Genomic DNA, 22,094 nt, shown 5'->3' with positions numbered 1-22,094 from the left:
TACAATTGAATACTTGTATAATTTTTTGTGTTTATATCATTACTAACTTCATATTAAATTGGACAATATAGGTAGATATTTGCACACTTCATTGTTGATTTTCTTAATACATGAAAATGTCTAGTTATCACTACATGTATTTCCTTTTTCCTTATATAAGTATACATTTTGATATATGTATACAGTATCATACATGTATACATAAATAAAATGAATTTTTTTAAAAAAAATTATGTTATAATATGTTATTATATATGGATACATTTAGTTATCAAACAAATATATGTATACCACATTCAGTGTATTAGTGTATTTACCGTATAATTATTTAATAAATCGGGAATTGTATTTATTCTATCCGTTTATATATGATATGAATGCATATTTAGTTGGTATACCTGTTATATTCAATGTATGTATATTCATTGTATTTATTTATACTTTATCATTATAAGTGTATTATTATTATTATTGTTATGTATTTTATTATTAATTTTTGTTTATGCATATGCAGTGAAATGGATATCATGTGTTATATTAATTTCTAATTGAAGCTACGTATATGTGAATATATAAATAACAATATAGTCCATTGCTTGAAGACAAATCTTAGCCCGAATTAATAAAAGATGCTCAGAAATATGTTGCTTTTTTTTAAAAAAAAAATAAAAAAATTCTAAAAATATTTTGTGTGTTTACACACTAAATAATCTTAAAACATGAGATCAACTAACTATAGATGGATTTTTTAATAATGGATAGTATGACAATGTAAATTGGTGTGATTTAAGTTATTGCCATATTTTTTGAAAAAACTGTCATTTTTAATATCATCTAATTATGAATTATATTATAGTATACAAAATAAACAAGCTTTGAATACCTAAAATATAGCGATTTTATCATAATAATTATAGCTACATAAAGTAATTACGATAATTATAGCTAAAAAAAATATAAACTATAGTCATTATGTAAGTTTCTCTAGTTTTAACTAAAGAAAAGAATAAATTATAGTATATGTTTCACCTCCTACCAGTAATCCATGAAATTAACACACCAAAAAATTGAAAACCTAAAACCCTATCTCACTTCATTGAAAGAGTTAAAGCTCAGGCTCAGCTAAAACCTCTCTTTCTTACCGGGCAACAACATCAATGGCGCATGAATCAGAATTTGTGTCACTTCTTCCTCCAGAAATTATATCTGAAATACTGGTAAGGTTACCCGTCAAATCCTTGTTGAGAATGAGGTCCGTTTCTAAATCTTGGCTTTCTCTAATCTCAACTCGTCAATTCATCAAAACCCATCTAAAATTTTCAACCAACAAACAAGATTTTGACATGCTTCTTCTTAGTACCTCTTGTTATGAGTATAGCCTAAAATTTTACACTTGCTCTCTTTATGCAATTATGTATCAAGAATCTCCCCATGTACCTGATGACCTTAATTTTCCTTATAAAGACCCACTTGTTGATTATAACTTTGTGGGTTCTTGTGATGGGTTGCTCTGTATTTCTAGTGGTGTTCGCGATTTATTTCTATGGAATCCGTCTATAGGAAAGTCGAAGAAACTTCCAATTTCAGGAAGTAATGTGGATTGTAGTTCGTATCTGGTTTATGGTATTGGTTATAATGAGTGTCAAGATGATTATAAAGTTGTACAAGTTGTGGGAAGTTCACATAGTGAGTATGGGTTTCAAAATGAGTTTAGGGTTTATAGTGTAAGAACTAATTCTTGGAAAATGATTCAAGAGTACCCGGGTGTTATATTTTGCAACGATCCTGCTAAATTTGTGAATGGAAGACTTAATTGGATCGCTACCCGTGTTAGTGATAAGAACGACTCATGGTTTGTTTTTTCATTAAATCTGGTCGATGAGACGTATGAAAATGTAGCATTGCCTGATCTTGTTTATGGTAATTTTGATTGGGAATTAGGGATTTTAGGTGGTAATCTATGTGTATTTGTTGACTATTATAAGGTTCGGATGGATGTGTGGGTAATTAAGGCATATGGACTTGTGGAGTCGTGGACTAAGGTGGCTTCAATCCCTTATTTTAGAGCTATTGAGCACTCGCCTTTTCCAGTTTTCATCTCCCATAATGATGAAATTTTGCTGCAAGATGGTTCAAGTTTATTGATATATAATTCAACAGACAACACTTTTAAGCATCCTCAGGTTCAGATCCATCGTGGTTATGAAATTCAATTCAGTTTGTACACGAGAAGTCTTGTTTCGCCACATTTTGTAGAGGAAGGTTGAAAAGCTATGGATCGATGAATGATTGATGAATATTTGTGCTATTGTTTCTTTTGTGGTCTTGTGCATAATGATAAATCTTACTCGATGATTCCAGATTTTGGCAAAAATAAGTAAAGAGCGAAATTTTGGCTCTTAGGCAGACAATTGTATCATCAAAGGGAATAATTGGTTCTTTCAAAATTTCATTCTTTACAAAAGTAGGTGACACGAACAAAATTAGCTTTTTTGAATCTTAAAGTCAGCTTGGAAGTTCCTCCAAAGTTTATTATCCTCCATTTTCTCTGACTCAATGGTTCGAATGTAGTGCAACCGCAGTTTGCAACATACCCCAGGGTGGATGAGTTGGTTGAGTAAGGGATATTTCAAATAGGTGGTCACAAGTTTGAATTCCCCTGGATGCTTTTTCGGTTGCACGGGGCTTGTCTAGTGTAGTTTACCTCTCCTGTGTGCACCCAAAGGGTACGACTGGGGGTTCCTTTGTCATCAAAAAAGACAAAGCACAGTGCCAACATGTTATTGTGGGAAAGAAACTGCTGGTTTTTGAATACTACCTTCTGCAGGGCAACACAAGATTGAGAGTTGGAGTTCCATATCATTTTGCCTATTAACTCAAGCTGACAAAATCAGACAGGGATGAGTTTATACAGTAATGCTTGCCACCCGAAATCAATCTTTTATCCATTCTTAGCAACATCATAGTCGATCTGTTACAAAGTGAGTTACATTACATTCTGCTGATGAGTAAAAGCTCTAAGAACTAAGAAGGGGGGTATTGTTTTCAGTTGACAATATATATGGGAGGCGAAAAGCTGTACTCTCGGCATGAAATCAGAGGAGACTCTCAACCATAGTGCATTAGCTCTTTTTTTTTATAAAGATCTTAGATTCTTTGCTTTTGTTGTTTGTTTGTTTAATTCTTGGTTGCTTCAGCTTGATAAAGTTTCAAATAAAGTTTTCTATATTTTTGTATAATCCTTGAATTTACAGATGCATCAAAAGGAAAGGTGTACAACAAGCAAATAAATCAATGTGTTTTTCTACTTAAATATGGAATACTGGTGTTTATCTATGATAAGAAATAGGCAAGAATGCACGATAAATATGTAGAAACAAACATTTGTCCGATTGAGTGAACATTTAGCGGTGACAAGTGAGCGGATTGAGTTGAATTTGGGCGGGTTGAAAATGGGTAATAATTCAAGGGAAAATTGTATATAATCCTAAATTAATAAATCAAATTAAATGCTATAACCACACTTTGATTTAATTGTGCCCTTTAGCAAATTGTTTGTCAGTTGCCTCTCTCCATCAAACTCTCACTCACTACTCTCGCTCTCTCGTTCGCTCCCTCTCACTTTATACAAACACAAATGTATAAAATGTGTTTGTGTTTGTATAAAGCGAGAAAAAATTATACATATACATATATTTTCGTTCTCCTCTCGCTACTCTCCCAGATCTCGCTCACCATCCTCGCGTCTATCACTTATACAATTAGAAACGAAATGTATAAATTGTGTTTCTGTTTATATAGAGCGAGAGAAAATTATATTTACACCTACAAATACATATATCTTCGTCCTATACACTTATAATTATACTATACAAATATTTTCCTTCCTAATTTTCTTTTGTCTGTTTCTTTCTCGTTTTTTGCATACACAAATTATACAATTGATTTGTATACAACTGTTTTTTTTCTATATGTATAACGACTTATACAATTGATTTCTTTGTATATGTATAGTAAATTATGCATATTCATGTTTGCTACGAAGTGCAATTATGCAAAATGTGTTATAACATACAAACATGAATTTTATGTTTGCTATATGTGAAAGATGCCCATAATTCAATCCGTCCATATTTAATATGTGTAGGTTGGGTAGAATACTAGTTTATCCATATTTTTATGAGTAAATAATACTCTTCTTAATAATTCAATATAGAGATAGAGTTTCTTTTTAGAAGAAATATATGAGAAGTGATTCATTTAGTTTTATTATATCATAAAAGTAAAAAAAGAACTTATTTTTTTTTCGGGGTTGCCCTAACCCTAAACCTTCATCTTCTTATTACCTTATTTCACATAGAGTTATTCTTTCTACTAAATATATAAAAAGACAATTGGATATTCCTTATATTAAATTCTCGACAAAATTAATGCTAAAAAATAGGCAAAATTTTAGGAAAGGACTAAAAGTGCACCAATATTGAAACATGAAGCACTATTAGTACTGTATGTGAAAACTCAAGGATGACTTTGAGTCTTAACCCAATGATGAGGGACTATTTTGAGTCTTTCCTCAATTTAAAAAGGAGGGAGTATTAGATGATTCATCGTTTCCAATAGTTAATTATCAAGCATGTTAGGAAAGTTTCCCTCCGTCTATACAGATAGCTTGACTCCATGTATTGTTTCTTGACGTTCTTTGGGGTTCTTTCACATATTCATTTATTATTTATCAAACTAAATTTAGAGGTTTTTTGTGTATATGTTTTTTATACCTTTTTAAAAAAATATTTAGTAATTTTTTTAAAAAAATAATCTTATTTTCTTTATTTCGTATATTTAATCTAAGTGAATATATATAATTTTTTTAAAAATCATTTACTTAATATGTAAACCTTTTTTTTCTTCATTTTTACCTTTTATCCCTCTTTTTTCCTATTGATTTTATTTAATATTTTTTATTCTCTTTGCCTTTCCTTTTATTTTGATTACAATTTAGTATTTTATTTGTATTTATATTTATTATTCCTTAAACATAGACTCATTTTATACATTTAAATGTTGAAAAATAGATAAGTTTAAACTATTTAATGTTTACATCTTAATAGATCTTAAATATTCAAATGCGCATTTAGATTTAAAGGTCTAAATCTTGATACACATCTAAATATTTAGATGTGCATTCTGATTCAAACATATCTATCTTTATGAAAACAAAAGCACAACTTTAGTGAAAAAGGTGTAGTTAAAGAATGTACATCAAACTAAGGATCGTTTGGTAGGCCGTATTAAAATAAATAATCCATGTATTATGTATGATATTGTTTAATATTATGTTTGATAGAATTTGAGCACATGGATTAGTTATACATCCTACATCGTATTATAGGATGTATTACTAATACCTTTCATTTGGAGGTATTAGTAATCCATAGGATATAATACCATGGAATAAGTCTATGTAAAGATAAAAATATCCCTCAAATCATTTTAATTTTTTTTTTATTTCCTTGATTTTATGTTTATGTTTGCATTAGTAAATTTAGTTAAATAAATTAGCTTACAAATAATTTAGAGATAATTGTTTGTTATTAAATAAATTCAATACAAATTAATACAAATTTGGAATGTGAGTTATTTAACATTTACTAATTAAAAAGACAAATATATCACTACATGACTTTTGCGATCTTAATTTTGTGTATGTGTATGTGTGTGGGCTTTTTCTAATTATTTGTATTTTGAACTTCAAAAAATGACATACATATATTAAAACTATAATTTACAATTTTTATGTGTAACTGTAGATTGTTTATTCAATTTTATCATATTTGACCGTCTTTTCAATTTTAAAAATAGATGCTTAATCTTTTTAAAATTGAAAATTGACATTTTTTCAATGATCAATTTATTAAGATCAAAGTTATTTATCCTCAAATAATGCAAGTGAAAGAAAATAGGAAACATGACAACAAAATAATTTCTCTGGCCATAAAAAAATAATATCATCCGATAATTATCTAGCTTGACCCAATTACATAATAATTTTAGGGTATAATTGAAAAGAAGGTTTTAAAGAGTTCTAATCCATACACAAGATGGAGTTGAAAACAATGAATCAAAATACATGATAAAAATAAGCTCTGCATTTTCAGTCCCTGAATTACTAATTTCTACATTACTAATCTCTACGTTATTAATTTTTTATACCAAACGATCCCAATTGTATAAACGAAATAACTATAAATTAAATGACATGAAAACATGTAAACCAAGTAGATAAATCAATATAATATTTTTTGCTTTAGATGAAAAAGAAAAAACAGTTATACCTAAAAAAAAAAAAAACAAGTTACTATTTGTTTCTTAGACCCTTTTAGAGGAAATTTGTTTCCAATTTATTTTTTGCTATACTGTTACTTATTTTCTGTTCAATTTTTGTTAATTCATTAACCAGCCACTTATCGGCTGGTCAGACCTTTTTTTGTTTTTGAACAATTTTAGTAATTTACATACTTGGGTCCAAATTCAATTAAAAAAAGGAAACAGTTTAAGTTCCATTTTATAATACGCACACAAAATAAATCTTCTCAAAGCATAATACCCCCAAAAAAAAATTGGAAACCACAATTTTCTTAATTACTTTAAGAAAAAGGAAAAGCTTAACCAACTTTGTCTAGGAAAGGGTTTCTCAAGACTAACAAAATTTGCATTCTATAAATACTACACAAGAATTCCATACACTCTCTATCAAATTCCATTCATGACTAGTATGGACGTATTGTCTGAATGCCTTATTCATAAAATACTCTCTTATCTTAGTTTTGAAGAAGCAGCTAAGTTGAGCCTCGTCTCGAAAACATGGCTACACGCTTGGTTAGCTCATCCCAACTTGGAATTCACCTTAGTGTCTTCAGAACATGGCCACAATATTCATGATAGGAACATTGTGGATCAAATAATGGAGCGATATAGGCAAACGAAAATCCCTATTGAAAATTTTCACCTTTCGGTTACAATTTTTGCTCATCCTTTTGCGTTCCCTCAGATGGATAAGTGGCTCGACATTGCTCTTCAGAATGGTGTAAAATATTTATCTTGTGAGGTTTCTCTCCCTTCATACCCTTTCCCTATTTTCAAATTCTTGGCACCAAATTCCTTAAGAGAATTGGTTCTGTCCGGATGTAATCTCATGGATCATTCATTATCTATTACCAAAATCTGTCATTCTTTGAGAAAGCTTTCTCTAAGTGAGGTTGGATTAGACGATAGCATGCTTCGAGATCTGCTCAATTGCTGTCCTTTGATTGATGATTTCATCATTCAGCATTGTCGTTCATTGACAAAGATTGAGCTGCGGAATCTTCAAAATATCAAGTCAGTGTCTATTAGTTGCTGCAGGAACCAGAGTGTGAAAATCCAGACGCCGACTCTACAACACTTGTCTTATTTTGGGTGTTTCCGAGAAGATTCCCCTGTATTTGATATTGTTGAATGTCGAAATCTAAAATCTTTAGAGCTAACAGATATGAGGGTATCTGAAGGATTTCTCCAGCGCCTTATTTCTACATCTCAATTCCTTGAGAGTTTGGCATTAGATAACGTTTCTACAAGGTTGGAAAGGTTCAAAATCAGCGGGAGTCCATCTCTAAGGTTCGTGGCGATTGAGAATTGTAAGGGACTACAGGAGATTGATGCACCAAATTTGGTATCACTCGAGTATGATGGCGATCAGATTCCTGAGCTTAAAATTGCAAAAATGTCTCGCCAGTTGAAGAAATCAGAAATATATCTTGATAACTTGAAAAAATTGAATGCTGCATGGTTTGGTGAGTTGAGAAAATTTCTATCAAAGTCGAGCTCTTGGTCTCTAGTTTCCCTTAGTTTTGAGGAATGCGGTGAGATCAACATGAAAGATTTGGTACTGAATTCTATAGTTGCAACACCCAAAGTGCACGATTTAGTTGTATGTATAGAATCGTCTAACAAGTACCCGAGATTACTTGTGGATGCTTTGCTATGGAGTTGTCATCCTACGAGACTCGTCCTAAAATCAACCATTCAAATGATATGTTGTTTCATGGATCGTTTAATGGATATGAGGAATTCGAGGCGTTCTACTTGTCATGAAAGCAAGCGTCGCAAATCTAGTCAATTAAAAGACGTAAAAGTCTGTAAATTTGAGACGGAGCATCCGTGTGTGGAACTCGAAAGTGGAGAGCTGGCAATGAGGGACCTTACAGAGACGGAAACAGTTTCGTTTGAATTATATTGGTGATGTAGTTTAGCTTGTACTGAACGTATGAGACGTAGTTGTCGACTTATCACAACTCTGTTTTTTTTTGTTTTTTGAATTATATATATGAGACCTCTCTTTTCAACACAGTTTCGTTTCAATGATTTACAACTCATTTTGTTGAATGTACTTTTGAAACTATATATTCCATTAACAAGAGAGTGAAAGGAAGGAAAATACGAATTTAGTGAACAGGAAAAAACTAATTGGATGTGAAACAACATAATCACCATGGAAGATTTGAACATAATTTTTCTGATTCGCTGGCTGGACAAATTCCAGTCTTTCAATTAACATGTGTTCTAGTCTAGTAATTTGTCAATTGTCCGCATAATTCACTTAGACACCTCAACTAGGACTTGTACCTATTAGACACCTCTACTAATTCGGATTTGAACCTTTTGAATACTTTTTTGACAATCTCCTAAAAGTATGAAATGTGTGTAATACACTCCCGATGACATGGAAAATTGACAAATCAATTACGTACATGTGGCATTTTGACCGGAAAAAAAAGAAAAAAAGAAAAAATTGTCATGACTTTGAAATCCTATTCATCACGTCCACCATAGTTTCATCACCTTCAAATCCTCTTAATCCACTAGTCTTTTTTCAGATCTGCTTTTTTTTTTTAAGTTGAAAATAGCAAATTGCTTATGCATAAAAATTAATCAATACATGAACCTACAAAATATGAAGCACTTATAATTTTAGATATCAATAAAATCATTGACTACATAATCATCTAAGCATATTCGTTTTCTTTATTTTAAATTTGATTTGTTAGATATATTTTCAATAAAAAAAAGGAAGAAAAAACAGAATAGTCATTGTATGGGTCTATATTTTTTTCCGTAAATAAGATCACAATATTTAACAAATTTAAAGAAAATGGAAAAGAAAATTGTAATGGTGTTTCTATAGTTGAATATGATAGAGGTGAGGGGGAGGGAGAGGAAGAGGAGGCAGGAGAAAAGAAAAGGGTGGAAGATGTTGGTGGCAACATCATCGGCGAAGATGGTATTGGTTTTGGAAGAAGTTATGGCTAAGGAAGAAGGAAGAAGGAAGAAGAGAGAGATTTAAAAAAAAACAAAAAAAAACCTAAAAAACGTCCTGACGCGCTGAATGAATGTGTATTACACCTTCCTTGCCATGTCAGCGAAAAATGTCAAATAGGTACTTATTCTGAACAATAGAAGTGTTCAATAGATATCAGTCCTAGTTGAAGTGTCTAAATGAATTATGCAGACAACTATAAGGGTCGCAGATGACTTAAGTCTATCTTCTATGAAAAAATAATTGATTTATATTCATTAAATTAATATATTTTAATTGAATTGATCATAAAAATTATAAGTATGAAATTTCTATGAACATCATAAGATGTCTATGTGAAAGATAATCAATCAAGTCTAATTAAAAATGATGTGCAATGTAAATTTAAAATTATTAAAACAAATAAAACTAGAAATATTACATAAGTTATAACTTCAAAACAAAAAATTTAACATAATACTCTTATAGCAAATTTCAACATTGCATACATAAATATAATTTTAACTTTTTTTTAAAAAGAAACATAAGTCTATAGCCTTACTTAACATAAATTCTATTTTAATTTTAAAAATCAGAATACTAATAAAATTATGCTAATGAGAAAATGCGCATGACATAAGAAATAGATAATACGAAAAAATTGCATAAAAAATAGATAATACGAAAAAATTGCATAAAAACACCTAAAGTAAGATTAACAATAAGAAGATATTCAAATATAATAGTATAAAATAAAAAAATGAACTTTTAGAATTAAAAAACTTTAAAAAATAATAGTGGTAAAAATTAAAACAAAAAAACCAAAATAGAAATTAAAAATTAAAATTAAAAATAATCCATTGGTAATTAAATCATGTATTTACAGAATGTAATTACCATCAATTCACAATTTTTCTGTCTCTCTCTGTAGAGTGTAATTACCCGTGCCAATTACACTAATTACTTACTAACCAAGTAATTACTTATTTAATCGGACAAAACAGACAACGTAATTACACCCAATTACATAAATTCAATTTTCAACTTTCAAACAACCCTTATTTGATTTGGGGTTTTGGACATAATTATTAGAAAGGAAAATTGAAAAAAAGTTGTTAATTAAGGTAAAAGAATTAGGTTATATTATTAGGTGGATCGAATCGAGTTAAAATTGTTAAATAAAATCAGATTATTATTTTTGATTTAGGATTTTTCATCCAGTTGAGAGATATGGATTACAAGTTCGTAGACGGCGATGCTAATAACAACTTTATTTTAACCTTTTTTATGTTTTGTAAGTTTAAAATTATTATTATTATTATTATTATTATTATTATAATTTTTATATATAATTAATTATAAAAAAAAGAAATTAAACTTTAACTCTCCACTCCCCACTCACTCCCCACACCCACTACCCTTAACCCACTACCCCAACCATTTTCCACTCCACGTACAGCCCCCTTACATTATATACATACTACTCATACATACACAACACAGAGCAACACACTTTCAACGCATACAAACGTCTATTACAAAGAAAAAGCAAAAAAAAAAAAAAAAACACTGCAAATTATAATCGAGGTTCAATCAAAATTTTACGATATTTATTCTCTTTATTTCAGGTTAAACTTTATCTTAGTACTTTAATTTATTCAGGGAATTTGATGTAATTATTATGATACATTTCTTATACTTTTGTTTTATTCATAATTTGAATGAAATGAAAGAATATTTTAAGTGTTATATCTTTTTTTAAATGCTTTTTTTGGTGAAAAAAAATTGTTGTTGTTTGTTTTATCCAATAAAGATTGAGATTTATTTTTAACAATTCGTTATTGTTTTGTTTGAATAGAAAATGTATACTTAATAATGTTGACGTTAGTTTTAAGAGTAATAAAATATAAAATGAAAAGATATGGAAATGATGACAAAATTATATATTGTATCATCAACATTTAGCTTTGGTTTACTTTATTTGGTTTTACGTATAAAGCAAAAAAAATAATTTTTAATAACTAAATGAGTTTGAGGCATGCTAAAAAATATTTGTTTCAATTAAGAATGTGATTACATATCTTTTTAAGACACTAAAAGACACTCAAGGTGCAGTTATGCACCTTGGCCAAATTATTTTAATAATTAATTAACTTTCATTAATTTAAATCAAGAGGTATAAATAAAAATTATTAGGTGTGAAATACTCGAGAGGAAAAAACAATCGAGAATGCAGTTACGTATCCGACTTAAGATCAATAAGATTCAACAATAAAAATGCGAACAAGTCATGACCTGAAAATTATATTCAAAAAATAGTAAAAAATAAGTACAAGTCAATAAAAGCGATCGTGATAGAATTACAGGACTCGAGGGATGCGTAATATCTTTTCTTCGTTTAACAAAATTCCTTATTCGAATTTCTGGTTCACAAATCAAAATAAGAATCATTTCCTCTTGGACTCAATTTTAAAATGACGACTCTAAAAAAATAAAATTATTCCTAATTTAATGTCATTTATATTGGAAAAATCCGTATCGATGTTGGGATGTAATCTCATTCAATTTGTTTGTCCTACTTTTTCAGTCTAGAATGTTTCTTTTCTTTTTTAACGTCTCTAATTTCCACGTAGCATATTTAAGATCAAATAAATTTTATATTACTGAAGTAGGTTCTAATATTATAGAGGACTAATATGACTCCACTAAACAACTTGTAACTAACTAAAAAACTTTTAAACTGGACCAATATTAATATTATTAGCAATGCAAAAGCTCTGGCATGTGTAGTTCAATAGAAACACAACTCACTAGTTTATCTATATACACCAAACACAACAAGCCTCATTTAGGATCTCTCAAATATAATTATAGAATCAAAATGTGTTGTAAATCATTGAATTCCTTAACTGAATACTTCAATTTAATTCTCTCTACTTGTTCACCAGCTTTCAGTAATCTTCAAACTATTTTGGGAATATCTCCACCAAATATGACTTATCGACAGGCTACAATATTATTTATAATAATATACTCGCACGGAAAAAAAAAATTAGAAAAAGAGAAATAATTTTATAATATATTTATGGACAAAACAGAGGATAATAGTAGTAAGAAAAAGATTTCTTTTAATAATATATTTATGACAATATAATATATTTTTATGATTGTGGTATTATTATTTTTTATGAAATATTAATTATCTAAATTATAATTAAAATCTTATTTTTATTCAATTAAATCTTAACCATTAGTTTTTACCTATGTCATGTGTCTCACATTGAAGCAAGAACTTGGAAAAAATGAAGGAAAGGAAAATGGAGAGGAGCCGAATCCGTAATTTTCATAGTAAATTTTCTTTCAACTTCTCGAAAACCAATTTAAAATTCAAACTCATACCTAAGTTTTCGAACTCCAAGTTGACATCAACTTTTTATACCATGACTTTGCCATTTAACACCTAAAATACTTTTTGAAATACTAATAAATAACACCCAAAAATGAAAATTCCTTGTAATCCCACAAAGCTTGAACAAGTCCAAACTGACGACTTCATAAAGTAGACGCCATTGACTTAAATAATCAATGGTCATTTTCCTATTGATGAATTTCTGTTATTAATCCACACAACAAAAAAATAATATTAGACTTAGCAACACATCCACACTACCAAACCACACACAAAAAAAATGTATTCTAGTCATTTTATTTCATTCCTTTTCCTTTCTCTTCTAATTTCCGGCATCTTTTCGGACCTTAACGCGGATAGAGCCGGTCTACTCCACCTGAGTGCGGCCTTCAGAGGCCGCACTCTTAGGTGGAACACAACCAATTCAATCCCATGCTCATGGGAAGGTGTCACATGTGATACTACAATCAACCGTGTTATTGAACTCCGTCTCCCCGGATATGGTCTATCCGGTGAGATGCCCTTAAATTCCATCGGAAACTTAACTGAACTCCGTAGTCTCAGCCTTCGGAGTAACTCTTTATCCGGTCTTCTTCCTCCTGACATAGGTTCATGCACCGAGCTACGCATACTTAATTTGGAAAACAACAACTTCTCTGGTTCAATTCCAACTACTTTTTTCAATCTGAACAATCTCATACGCGTGAGTCTTTCAGGGAACAGATTCTCCGGTGAGATATCAGACGCGTTTAACAATCTGACTAGGATGAGAACTCTGTATTTGGAGAATAACAACTTCTCTGGCTCACTTCCTGATTTGAAAAACCTCTCACAGCTCAATGAATTCAATGTGTCTTTCAATAGATTAACCGGTTCAATCCCTTCGAGTTTAAATCAATTCTCAGCTTCTTCATTTCTCGGAAATTCACTCTGTGGCTCTCTTAGTCCTTGTCCTGAAAACAATAACATCACCAATCAATCAGATAAACTTTCAAGTGGAGCAATAGCTGGAATAGTAATTGGCTCGATTATCGGATTCTGCATACTACTATTAGTTTTGTTTATGTTAGTGAGATCATTTTATCGGAGCAAAAAAAGTTTCCGTCAAGTGAACGTGTCTCCTACACCGAATCAAGTAGTTTCGAGTCCTCATGATTCAATAGCGACAGAAAATCATGATATCGAAGATGTTTTTTCGGATAAGAAAGTTCGAGTTTGTGATGATAGTACAAAAGGTATGGTATATTTTGGGGAAAGTTTTGAGGTTTTTGGTTTGGAGGATTTATTGATGGCGTCCGCGGAGGTGTTGGGGAAAGGTTTAACTGGAACTACTTATAAAGCATATTTGGATAGTGATGTTGAAGTTGTTGTGAAGAGGTTGAGAAATGTTTGTGTATCAGAGGAGGAATTTAGGGCGAAAATGGAGGTATCCGGAGGAATTGGTCATGGGAATTTGGTGCCTCTTAGAGCATATTATTATGGAAGAGAGGAAAAGCTTGTGGTTTATGATTCTATGCCTACAAGCTTGTATGCTGTTTTGCATGGTAAGTATCTTATTATTTTATAATAAACTTTGCCTTATTGTTGTTTTAATAAGAGAAAAGACATAAAGACACCATTAAAGTTATTCTGTATTTGCATTAAAACACCTTAACTTTTAAAGTGTCCTATCACCCCACAGGACTATTTAATTTCTTCGTAAATGGACCATTTTGACCCATTTCCTAGTCTAAGTTGTTACCACGCACATGAGGCGCGTCATGCATTATTTTTACTGCCATGGACCAGTTTAAAGGTGCCATGTGTCATTATTTTTCTTTATTATTAATTATTTTATCAATTTATGTCATCTTCCCCAAATTTAAACCCAAAATAATCATTGTTAGCCCTAATTTTTCAATTTCATAGTTTTTTCCATAGCAAAATCAACGTTGATACTCTTTGTTTGACCACTTCATCATCTTCTCTAAGAAAATAAGACACCACTATAGGCGAGGAACTTCTGGATCAATGAAGAATGTGATTTTCTTGTTCAATAAATTCAAAGTGAACACTTCCAAGCTATGGATGCTCCTGTCTAAGCATCAGAGCTGGCCATAATGGCTGAGAAAAAGATTGTCTGCCACAAGTTGGCCAATGGAACATGATGAACAAGAAAATGGTTAATGGAGGAACTGTTGTCAATTGGATCTGCATTAATTTTTCTTGCAATGTGCAAAAAAGTGTTACGCATAGGTTTTGTTCTGAGTTAGCATAAATGTGTGAGTTATTTAGGTCTGAATTTTGCTACCAAAAGGGTTGCAACTAATAGCAATCCCACATTCAAAATTTTGTTGTCATCTAACTCCATAGCTGAATAAAAAAAAATTCGAATGAAGAAAAATTAACGAAAATTTCTTGAAGGTGCAAGCCAAACAGAGAAGAAAAGAAATAGAGAAGATGATTTCTCTTTAAAGAATAGGGTCGGGTCGGGTCGAATTAGATCATAGGGAGTTGAGCAACACGCGCCACTACATAGACGAGAAAATGGGTCAAAATGGCTCATTTACAAAGAAATTAATTAGTTTTGTGGGGTAATAGGACACTTTAAAAGTTAAGATGTCTTTATGCAAATACGGAACAACTTTGATGGTGTCTGTATGTCTTTTCTCTTTTAATAATAATATTTGCTACTTACTTCTTTATGATAGTTCTAATTAGTTTGTTTTCTCTGGTTTTGGTTGGGGAGTCCATCAAGTTAATTAAAATTCTTAGATAAGATTAAATTATGAGCAAATTTCACATATAGCAAATACAAAATTTATATTTGTATGTTATAGTAAAGTTTGCATAATTGCGCTCCACAACAAATATAAATATATATAATTCATTACATATATACAAAAGAAACTAATTGTATGATTCGTTGTACACGTACAAAAGAAAGCAGTTGTATACAAATCAATTGTATAATTTGCGTATGTATAAAATGAGAAAGAGAGAAAGAAAAAAGAAAATTGGACAGAGAAATATTTGTATTGTATAATTATAAGTGTATAGGACGAAAATATATGATTTGCATGTGTATATATGATTTCCTCTTGCTTCATACAAACAGAAACACAATTTATACATTTCGTTTACGTTTGTATAAGTGACAGAGGCGAGGGTGGCGAGCTAGATCTGAGAGAGTAGCGAGTGAGATTTGGGAGAGAGGAACGAAAATATATGTATATATACAATTGTTTCTCGTTTTACACAAATACAAATACATTTTATACATTTTGTGTTTGTATAAAAGTGAGAGGGAGCGGGCGAGAGATGAAGCGAGAAAGGGAGAATAGCGAGCGAGAGTTTGAGGGAGAGAGGGGACTGACAAAGAGTTTGCTACTAGGCACAATTAAATCAAAATGTGGTTATAACATTTAATTTGATTTATTAGTTTGTCATTATATACAATTTTCTCTTAAATTATCTTCTAGTTAATTGATTTTTAGCTTTAGCTATGAAAACTGAATTTATGTGGAAGAGATGGTATGAAAACAGGGGAAAGGAAGAAGACCATTTGGTAGTTCTCTTTTACATTAGTTACTTATCATCAAATCCACTGTTGCTATAGGCTAAGCCACATTTACAAAGAGTGTTAAAATGTAATTGTCATTGGTAATTGCCTCTAAAAAGTATACTTAGTGGCAATTAAGCTATTACGACTAAAGATCATGTGTGATATACTTAGTACCAATTAAACTCGTGTTCACATCATAACTAATGAAGGACCCATGTAATATATATTATAGAGAAAGGAACATACAACAAGAACTTTAGAACCATTTCTGTGTAGAGGGACAGCCTCTTTAATTAGTTGAATAGGTCTTCTATCAACTTACATTCTATTAAATGTTATTTGGTATTCTTACCAATTACTATTACTATGAGTTTAATTTTGACCTATTCGATTTTGTTAGGCGAAGGAGTTTCAAAAGAAGCATTGACATGGGTGATACGGAGCAGAATTGCATTAGGAGTTGCCAATGGTATCGAATATCTCCATTCACTTGGCCCTAAAGTCACTCATGGCAACATCAAGTCATCTAACATCCTCCTCACACACTACTACGATGCATATCTATCTGAATTTGGCATAACACAGTTGATTTCCTCAACGTCAAACTCCAAAATGTCTGGATATTATGCGCCTGAGGTGACAGATATTCGAAATGTTTCTCAGAAAGCTGATGTCTATAGCTTTGGCACTGTTCTCTTGGAACTCTTAACGGGTAAAAATCCTAGTAGTGTCATCAACGACGAGGGAATTGACCTGCCTAAATGGGTGAAATGTATAGTTCAAGAGAGGGGGACAACACAAGTGTTTGATCCTGAGTTGATTCGATTTCAGAATTGTGATGAAGAGCAAATGGTTTCATTGCTGCATCTTGCTATTTCTTGTACATCCCAGCACCCGGAAAGGAGGCCGCCTATGGCTGACACTACCAGGAGGATTAAAGAAATTGTTATGTGAGTTTTGTTAATGTTTGATCTTTTTTGTCCAAATAAAGGTGAAGATCATAGTTTTATTCATATCTCGATTCAGCAGCAGGGTGAATTTATAGCTTAAAAATGAACACCTGAATCAATAGTCTCTCTGTAAAACTAGATATTTTATGTATATATATATTTTTAAGTAGTTATTACCATATTCTCGAAATCCTAAATTTGCCTCATGAAATCCATTACTTCATTGAAAAAACAAAGTAATGGGTTTCACTTGGCAAAATAATGTGATTTGAAATCTTGAAGTTGTTGTTTGAAAATGAAAAGAAAGGGCTTTAAAGAGGATCCGTATACCTCTTTAAAGCCCTTTCTTTTCATTTTGAAACAACCGCTTCAAGATTTCAAATCATATATCTTATTTTTCAACTATGGTTAGATAATTTGAATCCCATCAATGAAAACAAACAGAGTAACTGCCAGTAGTTTCTTTGTTTGTTTTTTCCTAGCGATTATTCATGTTCTCAAAGCTCATGGTTGTATTATTGTGCGTCTGTGTGGTAACTTTGTCGATTGGAATGTCGTAATAATTAGTCGATTTGTACAATGTCTGATCACCATTTCTAAAATTAGCCCAATTGCCATTTTTGTCTAAAGCAACTTCAACAGCTCAATTTCACATTTAAGACGATGGGCATGTCGACCCAAACGTTGTACATAGATATTCACATACTCAAACCATTGCAGTCACACTGCTGTTGGATTTTATTTTCCCTAAATTTCTTACCATAAATAAATTTTACTTTTAGGAAAATATTTTGAATTAACTAATATTTTTTCTAATAGGAAAAGGTTTAGGACTCTATAAATAGAGACATGTACCTTCTAACTTAACCAACATTCACAATTTAAAAGCTATGAGAGTTTTGGTTAGGGAGAAAATTTATGGATCATAAGTTCGATACGTTATCACTTGTGTAAACCTCCCATGTATTCCGAGTGAATTGGTTGAAGTTGTTTCTCTCTGTATTTTGTTGATTGACCGAACCACATTAAATCTTTGTGTCTTTTGAAATATTTCTCGTTGTCTTCTTACTCGTGGTCTTTCGAGATTTGTTTTACTAGATTCCGCATTTACACCTGTTTATTTTCGATTCTAACAACCGATTGTACACAGAGATGCACATCTCTCTGTGTGCACTTATGCAAGGTTGATCATGCTTGAAGGCAAGCGTGTTCGAAAAACAACAGAATGATGCATAACCCTAGTTCCTGGCAAAGGTGAATCGGATCTATTAAGGCTCGTGGAGGTGCCATGCCACATGCAAGCTTCCACGACACTCTTATGTATATATATATACAACATGCATAAAAATAACAAACGGGCCACCCAAAGAACCAAAGTACTCTGCTGTACCAGTGTCAAAGGGACTTGGATATCAAGTATAATGAACCTAAAACCACTTGACCAAATTAGTGTCTATTGTAACAATCTATCCACAACTCAATCATGTCCCTTTTGGTTAGTTATTCAACACTTACCAAAATGAACAAAACTACTCTAGGGATGAAGCTCATGAGAATATGATCTTCGTACATTTTTAATATGCATTCAACCAACTGTTCATCACTCAAATCTCGTCTATTCGACATTGATGATCTTTAGTGGATTCAAGGATTGCGTAACAACATGATGCAAGATATGAGTTGTATACAAACATAGAACTCCAATTGAACATGATATTTATAGCACCTGTACAAGATATGAAAATATACAAAAAGGCAATGACATGACACAAATTATCAACAAATTCGAAAACAGAGCACCTGGCAATCAGGGAGATCATTTACCATCAGGTCACTAAATATGAGGTGAAGCAAGGCTCTCTAAGTAGGTAGTCACTTGAACTTGAAGAAAATCATCCATAGACACATAATCGGCAATTCGCTTGAATGATGCATTCCTTGAATTGTACAGTGTCACCTCTGTGCCAAGCTTCACCAGAACCTCATCACCATTCTCTGCCACAAACAACGGCGAGATACTAACTCTACGATCATCCGGTGATGAAATGGTAACCACTTTAGTCCATGTTTTCTCTACACCATATTCCTTCAACACCCACATATCTGCCTTATCTGATTCATAATTGCAACAAGCAACTAAACGCCCTCTCGATTCACCTAATGTCCAATGAATACCTCCACCTTCATACCTAGGCAGAGCTATCCTCCCATATCTCTCTTTAGCCAAATCCAACGTAACAATCTCCGACGAAACACCACCCGAAACATAATCATAACATCCTTCCCAATGAAGAACCCCATTGGCAAACACAGCAACATTTCCATTTACATGACCACTATCAAAACCCTGAATACTTGACCAAGAACTACCCTTTAAGCTATAAACACTAACCATATTAACATGTCTTCCCTCATTATCGATTCGAGGAAAACTAAACATCTTAACAACCTTATAATCATCCGTAGATGCGTCATAACCAAACCCATATCGAATATGCACACCACCATCACCAACTTCATACTCAATCATCAAATCAGGAAATAAACTAAACTTTCCAGTACACGGGTTCAATAACATTAAATTAAAGGAATCAGAAGTTAAGCAAATTAACCCATTACAAGACCCCAAAATCCAAGCCGAGAGAGACAGAGTCTTAGAAGGACACCCATGTTTAGACACAATAACAGATGAATTTTCAGAGCTTATAGTGTAGACATGACAAATTTTGCCCAAACCAGAAAGAGTGGGTATAGCAGCAAGGGTGTAGTCGGTAAATTTGGGATTGTTCGTAGAAAAACTGATATGGGTTTTATGGAATTGTGCATCTGAGAGTAAATAAAGCCATGATTTGGAAACAGACCTGAATTTCAAGAGAGTTTTGAGAGGTAACCTGATGAGAATTTCAATGATGATGTCTTGAGGAAGAGTTGGTATTTCTTTCATCTTCATTTTTGAAAAATATATATGTATTGCAACAGAAAAAGTAGCTTTTAGAAAGAAGAAGATAGTGAGAGGAGTTAAAGAGAGAATATGTGAAAGTAAAATGATGTCATCTCAATTGTGATTTGTAGCCAACCAACCTTACACGCTACTCTTTATTTTTGCGTGTTACGTTTTGGTTCAGTTTGTCTTGTACCTAAATAAGCCGCCTCAATATTGCCATTGTTTCTGCCAACACTAGATGGATAGACTTCATGTGAGTATTATTTTTTCTGATAATAATAATTATTAAAAGAGAGAGACATTAGAAGTAACGATTTACGTTTATGTCAATTTGTTTCTCTCAATTTATCAATTTGTATAGAAAAAATAATTAAATTTTGAACTTTCAGTTTAAATCCTTACAAAAACCTTTCTAATCTATATTAAGTCACTTTAAAATTATTTTATTATATATTAAAACTTAAAACACTTTTTTTATATTTGACATAATACATAAATGTGCCCTTTAACTTGATTTCGAATTACATTTATGTCATTCAATTTTAAATGTGCACAAGTAGACGTTTAAACTTATATAAAATTGAACAAATAAATACATATGTCTTACATGTCATATTTTTTCCTACGTGTATTGTGTCATGTAGAACTCACGTGTTTATTTCTTTAAAAATTGAATAATTTTCTTAAAGTATCTGTTTGTATATTATTATAAAAACTGAAAATTAAAATTTAAAATCTAATATATATATTATTTCTTTATATTTTTGAGGTGAGAGTGTTGAGAACCTCATCGTGTGTTTACTTGTGGCTTATTTTTATTTGAATGACACGCGGTGGATTTGCAGGTTTTGCTTGTGCGGGTTCCACGTTAGGTGTCAAAATAGATTTTGAGGCTACTATACTATGTAGTAGAATACAATACAATATTGAACTTGAATTCGTAGCCCACAGATTTGAGCAAAAAAGCTCCTAAAAATCGTTATGTTGCACAAATCTTCTTTTCTTTACATTCACGTTGACTAATCCCTAAAATCATGCAGATGCACAGGGAAAATTTATTTGTCATAAAATAAATAGAAAGGGTCTAAAATATTTTAAAGTATTAAAAATGGTATAAAATTATTATTTATTTATTTATTTATTGGTTTTAAAATATCTTTTTCATTCGCTTCAAAATATTCTTGTCATTCACTTTTGGGTTCAAAATTGACCACTTATTTAACGGTTTTCAAATTAAATTGTTTAAATATTTATTAAAATACTTGGCGCTCAACTATTGGTTATAATTTAATTTATTAATATAATTTTTAATCTAACTTACTACCCATCCATTGCTAACTAAACCGCACCCATTAATAAATCAACTATAATATCAAAATCGCCATAAACACTATTGAAACACGACAAAATTATAGATTCCTGAAAATGACATTCAAAATTATTCGAGTCCGAATCAAAGCCACAATTAAATTTAAGTTGGACAGCTTATTTAGGAGGATATTTTCAATAGGATTCTTTTTTAATTCGAAATTTATGATTAAAAGGTAAATAAGTAGTACTTCCGAATTAATTCATGCATTTTTTAATATAACTTTATAAACATTTTTGATTAGTTTTATAACCTTTAGTATATTATTTCAAAAAAAAGTTATCTATGAAGTAACATCACATAATTGAGATGAAAGAATAATTAAGATGAACATAGTCAGACTTTTAAGTTTGTCGGTAATTTTTATTTAAACACTTGAATGTATGATAATTTACTTCTATAGATATTTTCACCTCAAATTTTTAAAAACACTCATTGGGAGTAGCTTTCTTATTATTGCATTAGTAATGTGACGGGTTTATTAAGTTTATGGGGTTTAATTAGTAATAAGTGGGCAGTGGATTGATTTATAAAGGGCAACTTTCAC

General features: G+C 31.2%; 4 protein-coding genes across 4 annotated transcripts; 3 read left to right on the top strand and 1 right to left on the bottom strand.

The window, feature by feature from the left end:
* The first annotated feature begins 991 nt into the window (after positions 1–991).
* On the top strand, positions 992–3,313 carry LOC101256035 (F-box/kelch-repeat protein At3g23880). Its single transcript, XM_004229264.5, has one exon. The coding sequence runs from the start codon at positions 1,158–1,160 to the stop codon at positions 2,265–2,267; it is 1,110 nt and encodes a 369-aa protein (XP_004229312.1). The 5' UTR covers positions 992–1,157; the 3' UTR covers positions 2,268–3,313.
* Positions 3,314–6,772: 3,459 nt separating this feature from the next.
* On the top strand, positions 6,773–8,278 carry LOC101256325 (putative F-box/LRR-repeat protein At5g02700). Its single transcript, XM_004229265.2, has one exon. The coding sequence runs from the start codon at positions 6,773–6,775 to the stop codon at positions 8,276–8,278; it is 1,506 nt and encodes a 501-aa protein (XP_004229313.1).
* A 4,666-nt stretch (positions 8,279–12,944) lies between these two features.
* Positions 12,945–17,407, top strand: LOC100316872 (atypical receptor-like kinase 1). The gene is given in 2 exon segments (NM_001247651.2): positions 12,945–14,284; positions 16,685–17,407. Coding segments are annotated over 2 exon segments (1,818 nt in total). The 5' UTR covers positions 12,945–13,020; the 3' UTR covers positions 17,239–17,407.
* Positions 17,408–18,914: 1,507 nt separating this feature from the next.
* On the bottom strand, positions 18,915–20,963 carry LOC101250624 (F-box/kelch-repeat protein At3g23880). The gene has a single exon (XM_010322977.4). The coding sequence runs from the start codon at positions 20,182–20,184 to the stop codon at positions 19,069–19,071; it is 1,116 nt and encodes a 371-aa protein (XP_010321279.1). The 5' UTR covers positions 20,185–20,963; the 3' UTR covers positions 18,915–19,068.
* Positions 20,964–22,094: the final 1,131 nt, after the last annotated feature.

This window comes from Solanum lycopersicum, chromosome 1, assembly GCF_036512215.1.
Source record: "Solanum lycopersicum chromosome 1, SLM_r2.1".
NCBI classification, from domain to species: domain Eukaryota; kingdom Viridiplantae; phylum Streptophyta; class Magnoliopsida; order Solanales; family Solanaceae; genus Solanum; species Solanum lycopersicum.
This window is presented reverse-complemented; position numbering and strand designations above follow the sequence as displayed.